Source organism: Chinchilla lanigera, unplaced genomic scaffold (genome assembly GCF_000276665.1).
Source record: "Chinchilla lanigera isolate Chin_1 unplaced genomic scaffold, ChiLan1.0 scaffold00061, whole genome shotgun sequence".
Lineage (NCBI taxonomy): Eukaryota > Metazoa > Chordata > Mammalia > Rodentia > Chinchillidae > Chinchilla > Chinchilla lanigera.
The window spans coordinates 11,019,516-11,043,793 of NW_004955462.1; the positions used below are offsets into that span (position 1 = coordinate 11,019,516).

A 24,278-nucleotide genomic window follows, 5' to 3' on the forward strand; every position below is an offset into this window, starting at 1 on the left:
GATAAAAGAAGAAAGATTTATTTGGCTCATGGTCAGAAGTTTCAGTCCATGGTTGGCTGGTTTCGTTGTTTCTGGGCCTGTGATGAGGCAGAATAGCAAAGAGAAGGGGATGGTGGAACAAACTCGTTCACCTCATGGCAGCCAGGAAGCAGAGAGAGAGGAAGGAGCCGGGGGCAAGATGGACGCTTCAGACACACACCACCAGTGACCTGCTTCTTCCAAATAGGCCCACTTTCTAGTTTCTGGCTGTTATGGTTTGTGTCTAGATGTCCCCCCAAAGCCTCATATAGTCATGGGGTGAGCTTCTAGAGTTTATGATTGATTCATGAGTGTGAGTGCTACACCTACCCTGGGGTGGGTAGTTTGCATATAATGTAAGGGAGGGAAAGAGGCTGCTTAGCGCTGCTCTTCCCCTTGTACTACTGTTGCTTTTGCTGTCTTCTGCCCATGAACTGTTGCCCTCTGCCATGTGCCATTCTGCCTTGGAGCTAGCTGATTATGGACTGAAACCTCCACAAACTGTGAGCTAAATAAACCTTTCCTTCCTTAATTTTGGGTGTCAGTTATTTTGTCTCAGCAGCAAGAGAAAAATAACCAAGACACTGACTCCTTCCAGTAGTCCATTAAACTATGAATTTGTCAGTGAATTAATCTATGGATGAGGTCAGAGACCTTTGATCCAGTCACCTCCAAAGGTCCCGCTTCTGAACACTGCTCCATTTGGGACCACATGAGTATTTGGGGGAACCTTCATGTCCAAACCAAACACACTGACAGAAACACTGATTTAACCAAGAGACCAGGTTTTCCTGTGTTTGAAAAGTTGTGTTATCCAACTATTTTTCTGGGAAATGCCTTTTTTCCCCTCTACTACTGTTTTGCTTTACTTTCTTTTTTTGAGACAAGATTTCATATTCCAGAGTGGCTGAACTCACATTGTACCTGAAACTTGCACTGAATTTGTGGCAATCCTGCTTCAGTCTTCTGAGTTCTGGGATTACAGGTGTGTGCCACCACACCCAGCTTTTGATTTACTCTATTTTTTAAAAATTTATTTCAAAAACAAAAGAAGGAAAACATATTAACAAACAGACATCCATTTACAAAATAGCATTAGAACAATACAAGCAATACTGAATTACAGATAAAGTGGTAGATAATTAACAGTGGTTGTATCATGTATTGATATCTTCAAAGTGGTTTCTCAGGAAAACAGAGACATGCAAGATTGATCAAATAATTAATCATTAACTGTTCCTTTCAGTAAAGTGATAGAAGTTAGTAGTAACTATGTTAGCTATCCTGTATATACATACATATGTAATTTCCCCTTCTTTCTTTTCTCTTTTTACTCTCTCTCTCTCTAATCTCCCCCTCTTTTCTCTCTTTGATCTCATCTAGAGGTCATTCTTCCTAACATTTCTGTGCATATCTTTCCTAGGATTTCCTGGGATTTGCTAATAAACTGTGGAACCTGATGAGGTCACATGTAAATGGGCCTCACTCATACACTACTATATGCATTTTAAGATTCTTAGATTTCTATACTAAATGTATTGATAGAATTTTTTTCTGGAATTCATTAATGCAAGAAAAAAGAAAAAAAATGCAGTCTCCTGTATAGTTCATTCCTTTGCAATAACTTAAACAGTCCTTGTGTCTAATTTGTCTTTTTAGTCACTGTGTATGGAAATGGTCCCTAATTTGGGCAGGCCTTTTGCATACAAGAGGATAGCCACAGGGCCCCTCCTTTCTTCTCTGCTGTGCTTTAATTCTTGTGCTAGAGGTCGTGGTACTGCACAAGGTAAGAGAATCTGGCAGGGTGAAAGTTGCTTACAGTTACACACCACCCCTCCCAGTCATCAAAACTTCTGTAAGGTCACCCTAGTCCTTGCCTGCTTTTTATAATGTTGAGGTCTCCACCCCAGCTTCTCTGAAATGCAGTCATCTGAGTTGGACTTTCCTCTGAAATAAAAATGAACCTGTTTTTTCTTACACCTAAAGATCAAATATTTTTATCTTTCTTTTTGAGGTGTACACATCTCTCGAAAAGATGACTTTCAAGACATCAAAGGCAATAAAAGAATTAGCAACTAAATGATAATGTGAAGAACCATAAAAAAATCAGAGCAGGAGCTTTTCAAAGGAAATCACGTTACATCAGTCTTGTCCTTTAGACTTGCTGTGGGTTTTAATTGCAGTTAGAGTAAAATCTAGAGTTCTTGCCATGACTGTGGACCTTGCCCTCTGTTTTCATCTTGCATCAGCCTCTCTTTCCCTGTCCCCATTCCTCTGCCAGGCTTGTTCTTACCTCAGGGACCTCAAAATTACTGTTCCTCCTCTTAGAGTATGTTTTCTCCACAACTTCACCTTGCAGACTCCTTAAAGCAAAAAGCTAAAAGTCTACCTCCTTAAAATGAAAGTAGCCACAGTGTACACTTTATATTATTACCCTATTTTATTTCAAAGCTTTTGTTGCTATTTGAAATTATTTACATGCTACTTACATCTTCCCTTACTGGGATGGAAACTGAATGGGAACCCTGGGCTCCTGGACAGTGACAGGACAGTGCTTGAACAGGTGCTGCTCAGTGAGGCCTACGGGCCAGCAGCACCTGCCTCTGAGTCCTGTTCCCACTTCAGATCTGTGACTCTGAACCTGCATTTTAATAAGAACCTCAGCTGATTTATAAGCACAATAGTTTGCCAGGCAGGGCTTTTAGAGCAATGGTTCTCAACTTTGACTGCACATCAGAGTCACTCAGAGACCATATTTAAAAATACTGAGAGGCTAATTTAATTGTTCTGGGCATCTGGAGTCTAAAAGATCCCCAGGTGAATTTAATGGGCAGCTGCGGCTGAGACTGCTGCAGGTACATTAATATTTTTTGTATTACTAAGTACAGTTCCTACTAGCCACATGGAATTACTTAAATTTAAACCAATTAAATGATGGAGCTCATCAGTTACTCAACACACGCATGTGTCCTGGGTACTGAGTTGGACAGAGCAGATTCAGCATTATTTCCATCACGTCAGAAAGTTCCTTTGAGTAGTGTAGCTTAAGAGCAATGGAACTGAGTGACTGCTTGGTTTTTGATTACGTTAGAAGCACATCATAGGGATGAAAACAGGAAGCAGGCACACTGGGCATCCTTAGAACACACAGGCTTACCTGGTTGGTTGCTGAGTCCCGCCAGCAGATGGCTCCTGAGCCCAAGCCAGCCTCTGGCCATACAGCCCCCTCCTAGGCACTGTGCCTGCATTACTGTTTAATTTTCAAGAATTTTATACAAGAAGTATTACCACTTAGTGCTAGGCAAGCTGAGGTTTAGGAGGTGAGTAGACTGGCTACAGGCACACAGCTACCTGCAGGTGGGCATAGTTAAGATACAGTATGGGTTCATTCAGTTTAAAGCTTGGTGTGGGACATTGAATGTAGAAAGGAAGGCAAGTTAAAGCTTTATGAAAATCAGTCCTCATCTTCCTGGCTTTTCTCTATGTGAAAATGTCTCATGAACTACATCTGAGCAAATGCTGCTCTAGTCCTAACTCTGAATGGCCTAGGTTGACCGTTTTCAGTGGCTGTTAGGGCTGGGATCCTAAGTGTCCCCCAAAAAGGCTCATTGCCTGGAAGCCTTGGTTGACTACTGGTGGGCTTTTAGGACAACGATTGTAGCATGAAGGTGCTAACTTCATCAACGGATTGATCATAATTTGATGGCATTATTAGGAGGTGATGGAAACCAGAGGTGGGCCCCAGTTGAAGTGTGTGGGTCATGGACTACATTTGGTGTGGGTTGTGGACTACGTTTGGCCATGGTCCCCTCCCCTTGTTCTCTGCTTCCTGGCACCTCACCCTTCCACTATGTTCTGCCTTGGAGCCAGCATACTAAAAAATTAGAACCAGAAACCAAATTAAATCTTCCTTCAGGTTATTCTCAGTTCTTTGGTGTGGCTAACAGTTTTTGGCTGGCAAAGATGCCAGCCATAGCGCTCCATCCTTAAATGCATCTGTGAACCTAAGCAGTGGAGTGGTCCAGTGGAACATGCCTGGATTTTAGTCAGGCATGGGTTCAAACCTATCTCTGATTCTAATTGGCTACTAAGCACTTGAAATATGGCCAGTGCAGATGAGGAACTGGTGTTTTTGGACACTTTGTGATTACATTTTACTTTAGAAAGCCATATGTGGCTAGTAGCTTGCTATGGCTTGTGTCTAGATGTTGCCCAGAGCCTCATGTGGCCATAGGTAGGGCTTTTTCAGAGGTCCCTGGATCTACAGTGCGTGACCGATTTGTGGTGCAATGTTAGAATTAAGGGTGCTAGGATTAAGGGTGGGTGATTAGTAAGTCATTCTGCTGATTGGATTGGCACCCACCCAATCCCAGTAGCCTAGAGAGAGTATAAAAGGGATAGAAAGATGCTAAGGCCCCTCCCTTGCTTTCATGTTTTGCTGCCTTCTGCCTACCATGAACTTTTTCTCTTCTATGGTTCCCCTTGGCCATGCTCCCCTGCCTTCGAGCCAAATGATTACGGGCTGAAACCTCTACAAACTGAACCAAATAAATCTTGTCTCCTGTAACTTTGGGTGTTGGGTATTTTGTCTCAGCAGTGAGAAAAGTAACAGACATAGCTATTCTCTTGGACAGTACAAGTCTAGATGCCATATTTCCACTGATGTAGTTATAGCCACTTTCAGTTTTGGAACAACTATCATGTTTTGCCAATTTGTATCATTCTCCAAATAATGAAAACTTTCTTCCCCATTCACACATAAATGTATCTTTTCCCATTTGCAATCAAATCTTTGAATCCAAATGTAGAAATTTATATTCACTTCTATTAAGTTTTATCCTAAATTTAGCTTATTGCTTCGAGTTTTTTTAAAAAAATCTTTTCTTTTATCCTAATTATCAGTACCAAGTGATGAGATGACAACTAATTAGAGCCACAAGACCATCCTTAATTTTTCACTGCCATGGCATGAATACGAACATACTACCACAGTCAGACTTTTCTCAACTTTACCTTCTGTGTAAGAGTGCTGGCAGGAAGAGGAGGGATATTCAATACTTGTGGCTCCTCTCTCCTCTAGGAGGAGGCGGCTAGCTATTTTAGACAGAACCTCAACAAGAAATCAGTGGCAAGAGTCAGGAGGGTTAGGTATGATGAGGCTGATGCCAGATAAGTTTTTATTATATTTAGAAAAAAAATGTTAAATGGAAATAAGTCATTCAAGATGAATGAGTTTTTTAAACCCCTGTAGTTCTTCAATGGCAGCTCCTGGGCCCACCGCCCAAGCCAGATTTAACCCAGCCAAGATGCTGGAAGGCAGAGCACACAGTTGTGCCCATCAAGGCGAAGAGGGCGATTGACCCCACAGATCCTCGATACCGCTTGCTGGGATCTGAAAAAGAAGGAAGCAACATCACCAGAACTTCCACAAGCCAGTCGCCCTTGGTATCTGCGATGTACATCTGACAGCCAGGCCTTGGGAGGGTCACCAGTTCTAGCCTAAGGCCGCTAGTATGTCAGATGCTGCTGGGAGGAGTAGCACACATCTGTAATCCAGCAATCTGGGAGGCTGAGGCAGGAACTTAGCCTTAAACAGTGTAGTGAGACCTTGTCTCAAAATAAAAATTTAAAAAGGGATGGGAATGTAACTCACTGTGAAGGCCCTTGCTTCAATCCCCAGTATTGGGGAAAAAAGAAAAGCTGCATACAAAATAAATCTGTCACAATAGTTTCCTTTGGATCCTCAAAGATTATGGGATAATAGTTAATTAACCACTTAACAGTTTACCCTGAGTGTCACTTGGACAGTGCGTTTATTTACACACTATTCTGAGCATCTCTTAGGCAGGGGTCATTTCACCCAGTAAATTCTTGTATTGAATAAATTTAATAAAATTGTCATTTTTATATTTCCTCTTATCTTATGAAAATCAATGAAAAAATACGCAGTTTTTGGTCTTCCTGTATTTAAAAAATTGGACTGGTAAGTGGCTAAAGCAACTGTGCTATAAGACATTTGGAAATTATTTCCTTCTTCAAAGAAGTACACCCCAAAATGTCTCAACGACAACAAATGTCCTGTTTCCCTTCTCTCTCAGGTGTACCATTTAGCATAGTTGTTAGGTGCTGCAGTGAGACTGCCCGGTTTTCATACCACGGGTTCATACTTAGCAGCATTGTGACCCTCAGCCTTCACCTTGTAAGCCTCAGTTACCTCATCTATAAATGGGATATTGTCATCTCTGCATACTATTGCTGCAAGGGTAAATACCATATGCAAGGTTTATAGAACAGGAATGCTCAATTATAAGGTTTTTTTTTTTTTGTGACAGGGTCTTGCTATGGAGTTTAGGCTGATCTTGAATTTAGGCTAGCCTCAAACTCACAGTGATCCTTCTGCCTCAGCCTCCTGAGTGCTGGGATTACAGATGTGCACTACCATGCCCCACATAAAAGTCTTTGGTTATAATTGTAAAGTTAGTAAAAAGAATAAAGATAGTAAATCTTTTACCTTAATTATCAAGCTGTTTCTCCTTTCTTTCCCTACTTTTCCTCCTTCTTCTCTCCCTCCCTCCCTCTTTCCCTTCTTTGGTTTTTTGAGACAGGGTCTTGCTATGTAGTCCAGGCTGGCATAGAACTCACTAGACTGGGCTCAAACTCAAGATCCTTCTGCCTCAGCATCCCAAATGCTGAGATTACAGGTATGAGCCACCATACCTGGCTGTGTCCCCCTCTCCCTTTAAAAAAATTTTTTTTGAACAAGGTCTTGCTATATCGTGCAGGCTGGCCTGGAACTCATGGTGATCTTTCTGCCTCAGCCTCCTAAGTACTGTGATTATAGGCATGTGCCACCACACCTGGCTAATTCCCCTTTTCTTAAGCCTTGCTAAGAAGAAAAATATAGCAGCACAGAATTTTAAATTTATTTCCCCAACCAGATGTCAACATGTGCTTACCTCCTGTGTAGTAGCCATATGCATAAAGAACTCGTCCAACAATCCAGGCTAGGCCCAAGCCAGAAGCTATACGCTAAGATAAAAGGGTTACATTAGGGTCTGCATTAAAGAAACAGGCAATCCCTTTATTAACACCTAGGGTTAATGCAATGTGTTACTAAAATTAATAATTTCATGAACTTGCTAAGATACTCTCCACTAAAGTTAGGGAGAATTAAGTAATTTCAGTGAGGAAAATCAAGCACCTGTGATTGTTCTACGATTTATGTTATGGCTTGTGTCTAGATATCCCCCAAAGCCTCAGATGGTTATAGGTGGGACTTTTCAGACATGATTGGGTCTAGTGTGTGATGCTGGGCTTAAGGGTATGTGATTGCTAAATCAGTCACTGATAGGTCTGGCATAGTTCTGGATAGGATGTAGGGTGCCCACCCTGGGTGGATAAAATATAAGGGACAGAAAAAGGGCTGGTGCAATCACTTGCTTTTGTTGTCTTCTACCTGCCATAACCTGTTTCTCCTCTGCGATGCCCCTCTGCCATGCCACCCTGCCTTGGAGCCAGCCAATTATGGACTGAAACTGCTACAAACTGTGAGCTAAATAATCCTTTCCTCCTTTAACTTTGGGTGTTGGATATTTTGTCTCAGCAATGAGGTAACTAAAACAACTAAAAGTAACTAAGACAACTTGTTCATCGACCTGAGAGCTGAACACTGGCCTAGGCAGAATGGCTGGAAGGATCTCCCATCTTGTTTCAAGGAACTCGGGGAACCTGTGCTAGAGCTCAGGAGGGGGACAGGCAGGCCTGGGGCCTGGGGCCTTTGGCTGGGTGAAAAGAGAACACTGACCAAAAGTCAGGACTAGAGGCAAAGCCACAGGGTCCAAAATGGGTCCCTAAGCACAAAGCTGACCCCAAACTCCAGCTGGTGTACGCTGCCTGGTGTCCAGGGAAGTTACCCACAGGGAGGGGCTGTAAGCAGGTGCTGACCCTGCCTGCACATCCACTAGGAAAGGTGGGGAGAGTGTGTCACACTGTGAATACCTGAACATGTGGCCTGGGGGTCCCCTCCCATTTCCCATACCCTTGAGGAAAGAGAGGAAAAAACTGAGATGAAAAATCCTTCCATGGGTGCCATGCATGGAGGGCTGCACTGGGCCAAAAGGAGTAAAACAACAGAGACCTGTGGGCACTGTCGGGTGGTGGGTTACTATGGCAGGGGCTTGTTTGTTGGAGCTGACTCTGGGTAAAGCTAAATATCGACAGGAAGATGAACTGAAAATGAAAACTACAGTTTCCTAAGTCACTATTTACAAGCTTGTATTCTATGCCAGGTTGTTTTTAAAAATTGAACTCAAGGCCTTTGCATTGAACTGCATCCCTTGTCCTTATGTATTTTTAGTTATTTATTTATTTTTTGAAAATTTTAAGACAGGGTCTTGCTAAATTGCCCAGGCTCAGTTTGAAGTTACAGTCTTCCTGCCTCAGCCTCCCACAGTGCTGGGGTTACAGGTGTGTGCCGTCATGCCCAATGCTGTATAATCACTATCAGTGTAAGAGCTTTGGAGCAGTTCTCACTGGTGTTCATAAGAACTAAACAGAGGGAGTAAGAACTAATCTGGGAAGTGGGACGGGAATGAGGTGGAATGCAGGTGCTCAGGTGATGTCAGTCAAGAGACACAGGGCAACTCAGACCAGCCAGTCAGGTCACCTCCTGGGCATGGGACACCAGAGAGCAGAGAGGCCCCAGAAAGATATACTGTCCCAACAGATACAAGACCAGCTGAAGCTTCTGTTTTAAAAAAAAGAAAAAAAAATACTGGTCTTCAGAGTATTTGTCTACAAGAACAAGATGTGCCCTTCTGGCATCCAACTAACAAAAGCACAAAGCTGTTCAGGTCCAGCCCTGAGACACTGTGCCAGACTTAGAACCGGGAGCGTGGCAGGCAGAGCTCAGCTCAGGGGACAGTCAAGCTGGGGGAAAGACAACACCTTCTGTCCAACACAAAACCTGAATGGCAGCTAATCGGGCTCAGATAAACCGAAGTGGAGACCCAATCTGCGGCCTGCAAGGGTTGTTCCAGGAAGGCTCCAAGGCTCTGCCCGCCCTGCTACTTTCTGCCTCTCTGTGGTCTCTGGGCCTCCCTACTGCTCACCAAACCGACCAGCAGCTCCCGCCTCAGCCTTACCCTCAGCCTGGGCTTCCCCAGGACACCACCCACAGACTGCGGCTCCCTTACCCCCTTTGGGGTTCATTTACCCGTAACCTCGCACGCCCTTCCTCCCTGAGCACAAGTATTCAGTCTCACTGGACATATTATCACTTATGCTGCTGTTTGTCTGCGGGCCCCCAGCTAAAAGGCAGCTCCGCGAAACCAGCATCTCTGCCTGTTTCACTCACTGCTGTAACCTTGGCCGCTGAGTAAACGTTGGTTGCCCGAATGAATGCAAATGCTCATGGACTTGGAACTTTAGAATCAGCTAGACTGGAGTTCAAAGTCTGACTCTTCTAGTCTGTAACTATTAGGCTTCAGAAAGTCACATAGTATCCAAGAGGCTTTCCCTGATCTGTAAAAAATGGGAGAGATGTCACCTACCTTTAATGGACTTTGTAAGAAATAACTGAATAAAGTTCTTTAAATATATGGTTCCTTGATACTGAAGATGCTTATGCAGTGTTCATTTCCTTTCCCTTCCCTAGCTCACTGAATTCAACCCAAACAGATGAACAGCCCCTGGAGCACTTACCGGGTGATAAACACCTCCAGTAGCTAGGAAAAAGAGGAAGGGAGGGTACACTTCCAACCTGGAACAGAGAGAAGAACTTTTTAAACAGCGCCCCCTGTTAATGATGCAGGGTCGGAACCTGAGAGTAAAAATGAACGTTGCCTCGAGGGCGAAGCTCCAGCTGCTGATGCCCAGCTGTCTGCCCTCTGCCCGAGAGCAGAGGTGGACTCGGAACATGCACAGTAAAAGGGCCTCACACCTGACCATCCCATGAGGAGGCCTTGGCAGTCACAGTGGGTTTCCTTATAGAAACTGTTTTCTCTCTAGGGCATCAAGGTTCAACATCAGTTTAGGTGAGAGCTGGTGCAAATGCTTTTTTTATTTTATTTTTTTTGTCTTTTTGAAACAGGGTCTCGCTATGCAGTTCAGGCTGGCATTGAGCTCACTTTGTAGCCCAGGCTGACCTCAAACTCGCAACTATCCTCCTGTCTCAGCTTCCCTAGTGCTGCAATTACAGGCCCAGTGCAAATGCTTTAATGAAACATTAGTGACATTTCTGAAAAGATTATCCAGAAATTTGACTTCTTAAAAGCTCTATATTTTACTTAATATTCATTCTGTTCATACAAGTAAATTTTCCCCCATGGAGGTAAATTTTGAGATATAGTTTAGGCTAGCCTTTAACTGACTGTGAATGACAGGATGACCTTGAATTGATGGTGGTCCTCCTGCCTCAGCCTCCTGAGTGCTGGAATTATAGGTATATACCATCGCCCCGGCCTTAATGACAGTTTTAATGCAGTGCCCATAATTGTCATTGTTATCACTCAGCAAATACGGAGCCCCAAGGGCTGAGGTGTGAGACAAGAAACATGTCCTCTGCAGGTGTCTTTGGTACCTGGCAGGGCCGACACTCACGTGTTCTGGTGGGCTCGCTGAATGCAGTTGAAGAGGTGCCCATTCTCAGGATCTGTGCTGTACATGACAGGATACTGTTTCAATAAAACACAGAAAAGCAGCATTCAGTGTTACGAGTTCAGATTAACCTTGAAAATAATATATTCCAAGCCATCTTCTATTGTACCCTTGACAATGGTCATTTGATTCTGCTTAACTGTTTACAGTCACAAAGGTCTCAACTGGCAGAAGCAAGGTTGATGTTTCCATTAAGTATCTGAAAACTGGAATGTCTGTGCTGTGGCCAGACAAGGCGGGCTGTTCATTGATATTATGCATCGATGGAGGATTTCACATGCATCTCAGACACTGCGGCCCACAGCACCTTTCCAGGAGTCATCGTATGCCACACCCTTTTAAGATTCCCCTCAGTGGGGGAAGAGATTATTCAGTGTGTGCGAATTTTAATGGAAGTGTCCATAGAAGAAAGAGACAAAAGTAGATAAGGAAACTTTAAAAGAGGCTCCAGTGAGGGAGTCTCATTACGAGTTGCTAAGCAGAAATAGACATCTAATTGCTCACCAGGGAGAACTTTAGAAATTATCCCTGCTAGAGCAGCTAGAACGGAAGTATTTAATAGGCCTCCCTCCTGTGTCTGCTGTCTAAGCCAGGGCTGAGCTTGACATCTCTTTTCCACTTGGAAAACAGGAAAATAACCTGAAGACGCCATCTTCAAAGCAGCACACCAGGAAACAAAGTTGCCTCTAATCCTCTTTAGAAAATGGCTCTCTTTGCAGCAAACCGCTGTAGCCCAAAGCATACTGTTCTAATACCAGCTCCCTGGTCTTTCTACAGAAAGGTCAAACTGAAACAAGATGGAAACTACTGCTTAGCAGATCCCTGTATTTCCTAACTCCTCTGCTACAGAGGATCTGATTTCTAATAGGCACAGCCAGCATCCACCACCAGCAACTCCCCTCTCCCTCCATGACTGAAAATAGGTTCTTGGATAAGCCTACAAAAGCACAGCTTCACGTTCCTACTCACCTCCACCTTGTACTTCTTGCGGGCCTTGTTAACATTGATGGCAAGATGGAGTACCATGACAAAGCTGGCGGCACCCGTGAGAATCACGAACCCATATTCCTTCGAGAGGACAGCCATGTTGGTGCTGTGGAGAAAGCATGCCATGTTGGAATACTGTCCCCAGAAGTATCATGTGGTACAAGGCCTTATGGGGCATGATGCCTCATTCCCAGTTAAGAAAGGAGTGTCGCATCAAAGAGGTCATTAGAAATACACTTCAAGAGAAGCACACAGTCACATACCATATTTTCTTTTGTGCTTAGAATCTTTTCCTCAGCATTCTATTAACAAGATTTATCTATACGATTGCAATGGTTGTAGACAGTCACTAAACACTGCACTTTCAAGAAATATTTTATTTTATTTATTTATTTATTTATTTTTATTTTTTTTATTTTAAAGAATAAAAGAAGGATAACATAATAATAGGGGGGACTTAGCAAATTACAGACAAAATGGTAAGAAATTATCAATGGTTATCGTTTTACATATTATTATCTACAAAATAGTTTCTCAGGAAAACAAATAGACAAATAATAGTGAGTTAGAGACAAAAGAGGTAGGAGATTATCAAGAGTTGTTGTGCTATACTTTGGTATCTTCAAAGTGGCTTCTAAAGAAAATAAATAGAGCTATACATGAGTGACCTATTGAAAAATCATTAACTATTCTCAATGGTTGTTGTAGGAAACACATAATAATAAACATACATTATGAAATAGGATAGGAACATTACAAACTTAACACAGTTATGGATAGATTAGTAGGAAAATATCAATGGCTGCTGTAATACGTGGTGGTATCTTCAAAGTGGGTTTCTCAGGAAGACAGAGATATGTAAGAAGGATCTAATAAGTAGTTATAGCCTAAGGGTTGTCAAAAATAGCATATTACCTCCTCACCAGTGACTCCTTTCACTGAGGTATGATAGCTGGAAGGAAGGCCAGGATTGAAAAGAAGGACTGAGAGACTTGCACCTGTGACTAGCAACAGGCTGTTTTCTTGTTCCTCCATAGTCATGATTACCCAGGACTCCTCGATGGAGATGACGGTCTGGCCAGAGGGAGAAGGCAGACCATGCCCCAAGCCCTCTCATTCCTGTTGGACTAACTGGTAGCATGGGTCTGAGCTCTGGGGCCTCCACCTCAGAGGGCAGACCGATCTCCAGTGGTCTCCTTTGCATCCAGGGCATGGCCCATCGGGCCTCTTAGGGCAGTTCTCAAGAAATATTTTAAATGATAAAATGCTAAAGGATACATTAGAGAGAGAGAAGGAGACAGTGAGACAGAGAGAGGGGAGAGAAGCAGGATACAAAATAAAATGTACAGCATGACTCAGTGCTTTTTGACTCTTGGCAGAGGACACTGGGAGGGAGGTCAGGAACTGTGAGGTGTCGCTTTGATCCTGCTCCTGGGGTGGGCATCTCACACTGGTAGGACTGGGAAGGGCTCCGTTCAAGTGCTCTGAAAGCAGATCATGGCTCCTGAGCCTGAAATCTGCCAAGATGTACAGGTCTGGACAGCTCCTGGGGAAGGCAGGCTGCTCCTCAAATCATCACTTCAAAATCAGCCCGATAAAGTGTTCTTTTTTTTGTTTGTTTGTTTTGGTACAGGGAATCGAACTCAGGACCTTGTGCTTGCCAGGCAGGCACTGTACCGTTGAGCTATATCCCCAGCCCTGGTATCTCCCCTGCCCCAGTATCTCCCCAGTGCCATAAAGTGTTCTAATGTTGGCAGCTTATTTTCAAATGTATTTTTGAAAAAAAAGACAATATAAGCCAATAGGTCAAATGACAACTGTAGCTGTATGGATAGCCAGTGTATAATTCTTTCAACTTTTTTTTTATATATAATTGAAGATTTTCATAATAAAATGTTTGGAGAAAAAGCTAACTCCAGATCATTCTCCAGTGCTTGGCATTTAAGAGGGAGAAGGAAAGAAATGGTACCAGGGAGAACAGACGGGGGGAGGAAGCCCTCAGCAAATCAGGGCAGTCGGGGCTACCCTGGATGGGGTGGGGGGGCGGTGAAGGAGCAGCAGGGACAAGAATGCTCTTTAAAAGCCAGAGCACTCACAGGAAGTGGGACCCTGAGTCTCACACTACAGCAGATAGTTTGCAAAGGACAGTGTAATTGCCTGGTGTTAGGGACAGGGGAGGTGCTTGGGCGGGAAAGCTGCCTTCCACAGCGGGGAGCAGCTCTTCCTGACACCCCAAGCACTCCTGCCAAGTGGGGAGTCTTGCTTCCTATACCACAACCTGCACTTAAGAGTAGCCAATTTCAACAGCCACTAAACTCCCATGCAGAGGGGACCCTGTGGTCTGGCATCTCCCGGCACAGGGCACACAGCCATGGTGTACAGAAATGCAAATGATGGAACCTGCAATTTCAGGCAGCTTTTAGGAATGGCACCCCCACCCCAACACACGTGAGGTAAAGGTCCTCATCTGCTACAGTGCCTAATGTAAAATGTGAATGTGACCAATTCGTGTTTCCTTTTCTCCTAAAGAGTACCTATTGAAGCCATGGAAAGTGAGTGTGGTGGCCTAGGCCTGAAATCTCCACACTCTTGGGACCGTGAAGGTCAAAAGTTCGAGCCCAACCTCCTGGGCCACTTAGAGACAGCGTGATCCTGTCTCAAAATTAAAAGAAAAAAAAAGAAGAAAGAAAGAAAAGAGAGAAAGGGTGATCCTGTCTCAAAATTAAAAAAAGAGAAAGAAAAGCGAAAGGACTGGGAATGGAAATGCAGCCCAGTGTGAAGGCTCTGAGTCCTAGCCCTCATACAAGAAAAGAAAAAAAAAGTCAAACCAAAAAAGTGATTCTGAATTACTTAAAAAGTTTAGAACACAGAAACTCTTCCCAAAAGGGAAGGAAAAAGCAGTTAAGGCTTGCCCTATAAAGAAAGGTTCAGCTTAACACAACCGAGGTTAAAAAATAATTTACCATTTGCTAAATCCTCATTTCCTGATACTCCTGGGCAAAATGCGCGGCCTCCTTGTGTATCAGGGTTAAGGCAGCTCAGTCACAGTGCCGCACCCCAGCTGGTCCCAGCCACACCCGGGGTTCTGCTGGTGCAGAGCTAGTGATAGTGTCCAGGGAAGGCTCGAGGGGCTGATAACTCACGTAGGACCTCCTTCTGGCACAAGCACTCATTTTACACTAAACCCCATGCTCTGTAGATTGTACACATGGGCCACCACCAGCAACTCCTTTATGGGCCCATACAGTTCCTGAGGGTGAGCTTTGTCAGAGGTTTTGTCTTCTTCAAGGTGCTGGGCCCAGCAGAGGCTCTGTTTTGAGTGTTTGCACCTTGGTTCTCCTGCTCATCAGTGAGCTACTTGAACACTGATGAGTGAAAACAGCATACATCACCACATGGGCTGTATGCTGATGACAGAGAACACCAGGTCTGGGTTTCCTGTTTGTATTTATAGTAACTGCATGAATACAGGAGCAAAGGGACAGGAACACAGCCATGGCACAACAGCCTAGGAACAGGCCAGAGCTACAGCCAGGATTTTGGGGGCACTTTACCCATAGGACTGCATCATGTGCAAAGAAAGATGCTTTTACCATTTCCTTTTCAATGTGGATGCCTTTTATTCTTACTCTAATTCATCAATCTCCCTGCTAGAACCAGTGCAATACTGAATAACAGCAGCAAGAGCAGGCACTCCTTGCCTTGGTCCTCATCTTAGGGAAGAAGTGTCTGTTCTCTCTATTAAATACATATGATGCTGCTGGCAGGCTCTCATTGATACGTATTTCTTTGAGAATACTACAGCAATCTAATTATTTTTATTTTTTTTAAAGAGAAAAAACCCAATAAAAACAATGATACAGAATTTCAAAACAAGATAATAGGAAATTAACAGTGGTTATTATATTGCTTCTTCAAAGTAGTTGTTCAGCTTACAAGATATAGGCATGCAAAGCTGATCAAATAGTATAAGCATAAACCATTATTTTCAATGAACTAATAGAAATTAGTAGTACAATCATCTTAGCTATCTTGTGTAGATATGTGTATATTTTATCTTCCCCCATCCCAGTTGTTCTTTCCTTTTGAGCAGTTTCTTTCCCTTTCATATCTATTGAATATTTTGGATCTCATTTACTTTTTCAGTTTCTTACACTAGGGAGACAATACAGTGTTTACACATGCAAGTCTGGTTTATTTCACTTAGGGTTATGGTCTCTAGTTGCATCAATTCACCTATAAAAGCTTCAAATTTATCCTTTTTTATAGCTGAGTAATACTCCATTGTATAAAAATACCAGTCTTTTTTATCCATTCCTCAGCTGATGGGCATTTAGGTTGTTTTCAAGATCTAGCAATTACAAATTGAGTTGCTATAAACATGGGTATACACACTTATTTCTGTTTTAAAAGGAACAATGGCACTTCTATTTGTAACTTCTAAAGTTCATCAGCATGTTTATTACTTGGCAAACAAGATTTGTTTGAGGTTGGAGAAAGAAAACTTGAAATACTATCTTGACACAGGTGGGACATGGGTTGTCAGAGGAACAGAAAAACCCCAGGCCACAGTGGGTTTAGTGGGAGGAGATCAGGAGAACAGAGGTGTGCCGCGACCTAGAGGGGCTTGTGGTCTCCGAGTGGATGGAAAAATACACTCAGGGCCACGACTCTGTGCTGCAGCCAGCCAGCAGACGCCAACGGACTGCAAGGAAATGACAGGCAAAACTGCAGTCTCACTTTAGGAGCCATCAAATTCAGTCTTCAAGTGACGCACTGTTGGTCTCCAATGCCTACAGGATTTGTTCCTTTGTGGCACTTGACTTAGGAAAGGGGTTCTGGATGATCTTATTCTCCTGTAGGAATCTCACTGACAGGTCCTCCAGGGATCATAACTATTCTAGTGCTAAGGCTTCACTCAACCTTTCCTTCTAATTCTTCTAGTGCTGCCCTTGCTTTATCTCACTGGGACAGGGTTCCCGAGTTACAGCAAGGCTTGCCCCGAACACTTCCTGAACTACATTCAGCGAACCCTCCTGAGGAGGAGCTCTCTTTCTCTGTTTACCCAAGTTCCTCTTGGCTGCCCAAGAGAAATTCCCCGGGGGAACAAGCAGCGTTGCACAAGTGGAACAAATGGATGTGGGCACTTGCCTCGAACATGCAACACTTCTGAGCCCCAAGGCTACATACAACTCTTTCTCTTTTTCTGAATGGCAATCAGATTTTTCACAGACAGAAAGAGTTTGCCTTTTAGCCAGCTCTGCTCCCATCAGTAGAATCCAGCCTGCATAATGGTAACCCCTACTTTTCTATGTGACCTTGTTCTCCTCAAACCATGCTGTCATTTGTTACTACTATTTTTTATTTTAATGCACCCAAGAATGGGACAATGATAAAACATTCTCAGATCAACTGGGGGCCATTTTCCATTGTTTCACTGAAGAATGAAAGGACTTCATTGAAGTCCTTGTACAGCTGCCTGTGTATCAGTCCAATCTTTCTTACACGAGATCTTATTTGACATGGCAAAAATCAACATTTAATGAGAGTAACTCCAAAGAATGGCAACGTAAAAGGTTGGACTGATCATACCAAATGGACTCTCCTAAGTCCCAAACACCAGAAGGTAGTTCAGGAAATCCTGAAGTAGTCCTGGGAACCTACTCAAAGCCCCCTTGCCATGACTTCCCAGCCTGCCTTCTGTCTCCAGATGTTTCTACAAAGGAACAGGCCTCAAGGTTATCTCCAGACAGGGGAGCTGACCTTCCTGGTCCCACACAAAGCTCAATGGAGAAATAGAAGAATCTGGAGGCTGTAACATAAAAGTAATTCTCTGTCTCCATGAAGATAGTGGCAAAGGAGAGTTATAGGATTTCCCTGGGTTCATCCTACATTTTCAAAATGCCAGGTCTGATCCATTTCTACTTTTTTGGTACCGGGAATCAAACTCAGGTCCTTGAGCTTGCCAGGCAGGCACTTACACCGCTGAACTATCTCCCCGGCCCCCATTTCTAAATTAAACAAATAAAACTTGTTTGAGTATCAAACCTTCAAATGACCACTGTACTTAGTAGACATTTAAGAGAAGGAATAAAAACCTAGGGAGTAAAAAGAAACTATTCTCCCCCAATGGCACTGCATATTCAGTAACATATTATTACAAAGAAACACAGTCAGTTGAGTAGGAATAGGATTATCTACCCAGGTAAACAAGGAATAACTTCCTTATGAATTCAGGTGAGGGCCAACAGCAGCAAGTGGTTCTAAAGTGGTATTTCCCACTGGGCATGGTGGCACATGCCAGTAATTCTAGCCCTCTGGGAGGCTGACCAGGAGGATCACAAGTTCAAGGCCAGCCTCAATAAATTTGGGTCTTGTTAAAGCAAGACCTTGTCTCAAAATAAAAAAAAAAATAAAAGAAGGTAGCTTAGTGTGGAACTTTGCATTCAATCCCCAGTGCTACAGGCAATCAATCAATCAAAGTAGGGTTTTCCTAGTACCTCATATTCTTCAGTTCCTTGTGAATGTTGCTGGCAGAATATTTAGAAAGTAGAAACTATCAGTTAGGAGGATGGCAATCTGCCCTCGTAAGGGATAAATGTGCTACCATCCAGATATATTCAGCTATATGTTGAATAGCTATAGCTTGGCCATATGTTCAATTTCAGAGGTCATTTTAGTGTCCACACATTGGTGAATCATCAATACTGAAAACAACTGTTTAATACACCACTGTGCTGACTGGGTGTGGGGGAGGGAAAGAGCAGCAGGATCCTCAAGGCCAAGGAATTGTCCCGGTTGTGTGGGACAAGCCTGCACTGGTATATGCTTTGTTGAGGCCAAATACACAAACTGCCCCACTTCTTTGGTGACGGATGTCTGTGTGACAAGGCTCTAAACACACATAATTGAACAGAACTGAATCTCCCCTGGGAAAAACTGGGGATTCCACTCTACGGGATTTTCAGAATGCTTGTTTTGTTTTGAGACAGGGTCTTACCATGTAGTTCAGGCTGGCCTTGAACTTGCAGTGATCCTACTTCAGCCTCTCTGTGCTGGGATTATAGGCGTTTACCACTATGACTGGCCATAATGCTAGATTTATAGCAAGACAGAGCAAAGTCCATGCAGGTGTGAGGACAAGTTTTGTAACAGATTCTCCAAGCTTAATGCTCCTTAATGCCAAACCTCTGGAGCTGAGTCACCCATGAGATGTGACTAAGGTCTGAGAGTAGCAGCTGCAGAGGGCAGGGGAGGGAATGGAGAGGAAACCATGGACTAAAGAGAGGCAAAAGAAAATCACAAAGTTCACTAAGTGAAGCTGACTTCATAGATTCAATATAGGACAAAGCATTTTACCTTATGGAATGCTTGCCTCAAAGTCCAACCTATCACCTTCTGCATTTTTTTCAGAATGATTCTTTTCCTTTTTTATTCTCTCCTAAATGCCATGTATCCTTCAAGGTCCCAGAGGGCAACAATGATCATCAATACTGAGAGGGAAGTCCCTGGCCCTCCAGAAGGCTAAGCTGAGTGTGTGTGTGCAGAGGTGGGAACAACACAGCACAATCTTAAAACAGGAGGACAAGAGGACAGGGATAAAAGCCCAAGGGACACTAACAGCAATGTCTGAGAAAGACACAGGTAAAGAAAACACCAAGTGCAGAGGGTACACACAGGAATGGGCTTCATTTCTGTAAGAAATAGAAAGGAGACCAGCATGCCTGAAGGGCAATAACAGAGATTAGGAGAGGAGCAGTAGAAATTCAGTTATTAGTAGTACTTTTTAATCAGCATGCATATTGTTTAATGTGTGTCAAACCCTGTTCTAAGCAGCTCATCAATGCACCTCATTTAAACCCTCGTATCTCTATGACAGATTATCACTTCCATTTTGCAGGTGATGAAACTGAGCATCAGAGAGGTTATATCATTTGCCCAAGGTCACACAGTAGAGCAAAGCCTAGATGCCCATGCAACCCTGCAGTCTGGCTCCAGTCTTTATGCTTTCACTGTTGGCTCTACTGTGTCTGAATAAGGTCAAAGAGCAAGTCTGACAACATCTGATCTCTTTTGAAATAACTCTACTTCCCCAGACCCACTTCTGAGCATAAAATATATTAACGAGATGAGAGCTAATAATTAAGGTGCAACTGATTAAAGCCTATGTTTTTAATTGGAAGGAGAAAAAAAAACTTGGAAGAGGTCTAGTAGGGAACATTTTCATTTTATTGCTAGCACTGTAGTATAACTGAAGAAGTAGAGAGTGCAGGAAGGAAAACACCTCCTCCAGTCTTTAGGGTACAGTTTGGCAGGAGCAAAGCAACACAGAAATTGGGATTCATGTGTACAATATGATTCCCATACACTTGTCTCTTCACTGACAATACCCAGGAGCCTAGAGCCCTAGGGCGTCTGAGCTATAACTTCCAGAAGAGGAGGCAAAGTCTCAAAGGGGTTATACTGATACCACTTGGATTTTGCATTGCAAGAGATATAGGTAGATTGTAGGTACTTCTTAGCAGATGCTGAATCCTGGCTAAGGTACTAGCCATCAAGCGAAGGAACTGCCTAGGCTGCTGGCTCATGCCCAAAACGGGTTTGACTCCACCAGGCCTCCCTGTGCTTAGAACGAAGCTTTAGCACAATTGTTTGCATTGCTTAAGCTGGAGAAGTAAAATTTCACTTATTTTTTTAAAAAGTGGACTAAGGCACCAAAATCTTACAATCCATGTTCCAGTTAATGAACAGGTTGACTCTAGACAGGTAAATAAGTAAACGCTATATAAGAGATTTTATTTTACAGAGCAGTAATCTCCCTGAAAATAACTGCTGCGTTCTGGATACAAAATCAGAATGCTTAGGTATGAATATAGGGTGCACTATGTGAACTACAGCTAGACATTCAATAGGCACTAAATTACTTCTGACAGACTGATCTGATGTCCAGCTTGGTCCAGGTTGCCTCAGAGGCTTTTCAGCATCCTCTGGATAACAGCTAGAGCCTTTCTTTCATGTGTTTTCCTTCTCTGTGCTAACCTCCAGGTGAATGGGTTTCCTTTCACAACTGTGGTTCCCCAGAATTCCAGGCCATCACGAGGAAATCTAAATAAAAGGGAAGGCAGCCCTTCTCCAGTTCTGTTCCTAATTTAAGTAAGCCCCTGGAGTTAGGATCTATGGCTGGCCACTGTATCACTGTCCTTTTATATATAGTAACATTGGTTTAAAAAAAAAAAAAAAAAGAATCACTTGACAAAGTTTTCTATTTCTGTAACATTGTGTCAGGAGGGAAGCTTAACAGACTGTTTTCCCCGGGAGTGAAAGTATTTGTTTGCATTTTAGAAAGTAGTTTTATTTAACTCTCCAGTTAAATTTAACTACTGTGAGAATAAATATTCTCCATCCCCCGATTCTGATAATACAGTTTCACTACTGAAGTGATTGAAATAAAACATGACTGGCATGAAATAAAACATGACTGGCACTGACCAATAACCTCGGGTGCTGCCAGAAGCTTCAGGCTTCAGGTGACCTACACCAGATCCCACCGTAAAACCTGCAGCAATACCGCAGTATCAGGCCCACCCAACACAACTGCAGCAGGAAGCAGCCTCACGTTCGAGGACTTTCCCTTTTCCCAGATAGGTTTCCCTTTTCCCAGCTAGGGGATTAAAAGCCCCACTCTTTCGACCTATCCGACCATCTGTCCTTGCTTTTCCTTTACTTCCTTTCCCACGCTCACTTGTTCCCCAGGCTACTTGTAAATTTCGTGACTCCCAAGGAAAGTATTAGCAGTAGCCATAATTTAGAAGAATGACTCAATAACGAGGCTCCTGCCTCTTCCCCGCCCTGCAGCTGCCCCACCTCTGTGGCCTGCGCCTCCCTACAGCAACACCAGATAAAGAAGGGAAATTTTTTCAAATCCTCGGAAGAGACAAATGCAGATTCTCCTCCCCGCCCCCATCCTCTCCTGTGGCATCTCCTGCCCTAATGCAGGTGCAGGAAACCACCCGCTTACAGGTTCTAATACAAATGTTTCACTGAGGCAGAAGGAAAACAAAACCATTCCCTGCGAGGCTCTCCCCGAAGAATCCTAGCAACACTTCCGCAGCAGGCTCAGTGCGCCAGGCCACTTCTGAAACCATTGTTAGCGACCGGGCCTGCACAGCCTGCAGTGCCCCGCTCGCCCAGCCTCTGCCCCAGCTGCAATTGGCAGTCGGGTGGGCTCCACAAGGTAGAAAGGGGAATCCCCGGGCCGCACAGCCCAGGCAGAGAAGGAGAGGAAAAGAAGGCACTGTGGAAGGGTTGACCTTGAGAATCTCGCTGCGTTATAGATAGCGCGGCCGGGTCTCCCTTGGACGCTCCAAACCCACTCCATAAGGAAGAATGCAAAGGGGTAACAGGATGGGCAGCAAAGAAGACGCAAATGCACAGCTCCAGTCCACAGCTCAGGGAAGGGGGTCAGAGAGAGACGTTATTACCACCTCAGGGCATCTGAAATATCGGCTGCCCAGTGCAAGAGTCTAAGTGCCCCCCGAGAGCCAGCCCGCAGGTGCTAGCACTCACCTGGTTCACCTTCGCAAGCTAGGTACACACCCAAGCTGCGCAGCACAGTCCGGGCGCGGCTAGCACAGATCCCGAGACAGGCCCCGCCCATACCCCCCGCCCAGAGCCCTGTGTGGCCACGCCCCCAAGACCAGGCTCCGGGGGCGGGGCTTCCGGGGCGGGGCTTCTAGCCCTGAAAAGCGCCTTCTCAATTTGCTAGTGGTTGGGAAGCATATATTAAATTCTCTTCCTGCTTCTGGTAGTCCACAGATTTACCACTATCATTCCCAAATCTATAGATTACTCTCTTCTCCAGATGCCTTCGTGGCCACCTTCCTAAACTGTTCCGACCAGTTTATTCTTCTCGAACAGGGTTTGCCGAACAGTGGCATGTTAGGAATTTATCCTGAGCAGAGCCACCGTAGTTTGGTTTTGGCGCGGCGCTCGACAGGCCACGTGGGTCTCACGGCGCATGCGCGGAGGTAGGACGCCGGGCTTGGACCGTCCGGAAGCTCGTGACGTGGGCGCTGGGTGCGCGGTTGTCTTGTTGCCACGCTTAACTCCTGGAGGGATTTGGGGTAGCTAGGGCTTGTGAGTGTCCCTAACAATATACATTGTTCTGTAGAGAGCCGGTCGCACGGTCCTGCCCTAGCAGTTTGTGTGCCGCCTCCAGGACGCATCGCCGTCAGATAGAGGACTCGGGCTGCAGTTTGACCGTGGTTCGGCCGCCGAGGCGGGCTCGATCCCAGAAGCACTAAAGTTGACGTTTTTCTCTTGGCTTAAGTGCCTGCCGTTACCCAGGACGCTCCACGCCGTAGGAAGGGTTGCCACATCGCGCAACCTGCGTCATTTACTGCGTACCTTGTTTGTTTTGAGCTCTGCTCAGACCCACGGTCCTGCCCTAGCATCTTCGTTCTGGGGAATTTCTTTCCTCTAATTACTTCAAGTCGAGGCCTGGAAAGGCTGTAATCTAGACTTTGCAAGGCTCTGTACCGGGTAGTCAGTATTCTTTTTTATTAGCTTGTCATGCCCATACATTTAGATGTACTTTGAGGGCTCGTAAAATCTTCACGATTGCTGTTTCAGTATTTCCTAGCTGTTCTCATGCTTTTTTCGTAAGTACAAGAATGCCTTATAGTTTAAGTCTTCTGGCATGTTGAGTGGAGAGGGCTTATTTTCATTGAACATCGAAAGGAAGCAAATGAAATATTTCTGCATTTTTGAGAGACGTTGTTCTCCCCTTGCTGACTGTTCTATATAAAGAACAGGCAGCCCGAGGAAGTAGAAGAGATAACTAGAATTCAGGAGTATTCTGGACTGCCCTTTTTTATGTTTTTTGTTTTGTTTTTGTTTTTTTTTTGGTACCGGGAATCGAACTCATGACCTCACGCTTGCCAGGCACGTGCTGTGCCGCTGAGCTAAATCCCCTAGATACCATTTTTGACCAAAAACAGTACTTTAACACTCAGAACCTTTTTTTAAAAATGTCATTACAAAAACAGTATTCATTTGTTGTACAAATTTTGGGAAATACAGAAAAAAAACCCATAAGAACACATAGGCATATACCCAGATACACACACAGTGGAGTCACTGTATTTGTTTACCCTATCCACTTCATAAATTATAAACTATTTTCCTTTTCATTTCTTCAACAGTCATTCTTCAGTGTCATTGGCAGTGACTGCATGTAACTTTATAGCATGGACATACCAATCCTTGTTGGAGTTAGCTTGTTGTCAGTTCTTTCCTATGATGATGTACAACCTTGTAGATAAATCTGTGTGCATGCTTATGATCATTTCTTTTTGACTAAATTCCCTTAAAAGAACAATTTCTGGGTCTTTTGATGTCGATAAGAATAGGCAGTCCTGGAAAAGAGTATATAATTTTCTCCAACACTCAAGTCTTGACTATAATACTTCTCCATTTCCAAATGGGAATAAGACCTTTCTCCCAAGGCTGTTGTGAAGTTTAAATGAAAACTTAAGTGCTACATAAAAGTCCTGCATCCCTTTTGTGTCGCATTATATGTTTTGCAGGTCCTATTATAGTAACACAAATTATGTTGT

General features: G+C 43.9%; 1 protein-coding gene across 1 annotated transcript; it reads right to left on the reverse strand.

The window, feature by feature from the left end:
- Nucleotides 1–5,162: 5,162 nt before the first annotated feature.
- Mgst3 (microsomal glutathione S-transferase 3) lies at nt 5,163–22,336 on the reverse strand. The gene is made up of 6 exons (XM_005398246.1): nt 22,228–22,336; nt 11,644–11,767; nt 10,618–10,691; nt 9,721–9,778; nt 6,975–7,047; nt 5,163–5,410 (listed from the first exon to the last, which is right to left on the reverse strand). The coding sequence occupies exons 2-6, from the start codon at nt 11,758–11,760 to the stop codon at nt 5,274–5,276; spliced, it is 459 nt and encodes a 152-aa protein (XP_005398303.2). The 5' UTR covers nt 11,761–11,767; nt 22,228–22,336; the 3' UTR covers nt 5,163–5,273.
- Between the last annotated feature and the right edge of the window lie 1,942 nt (nt 22,337–24,278).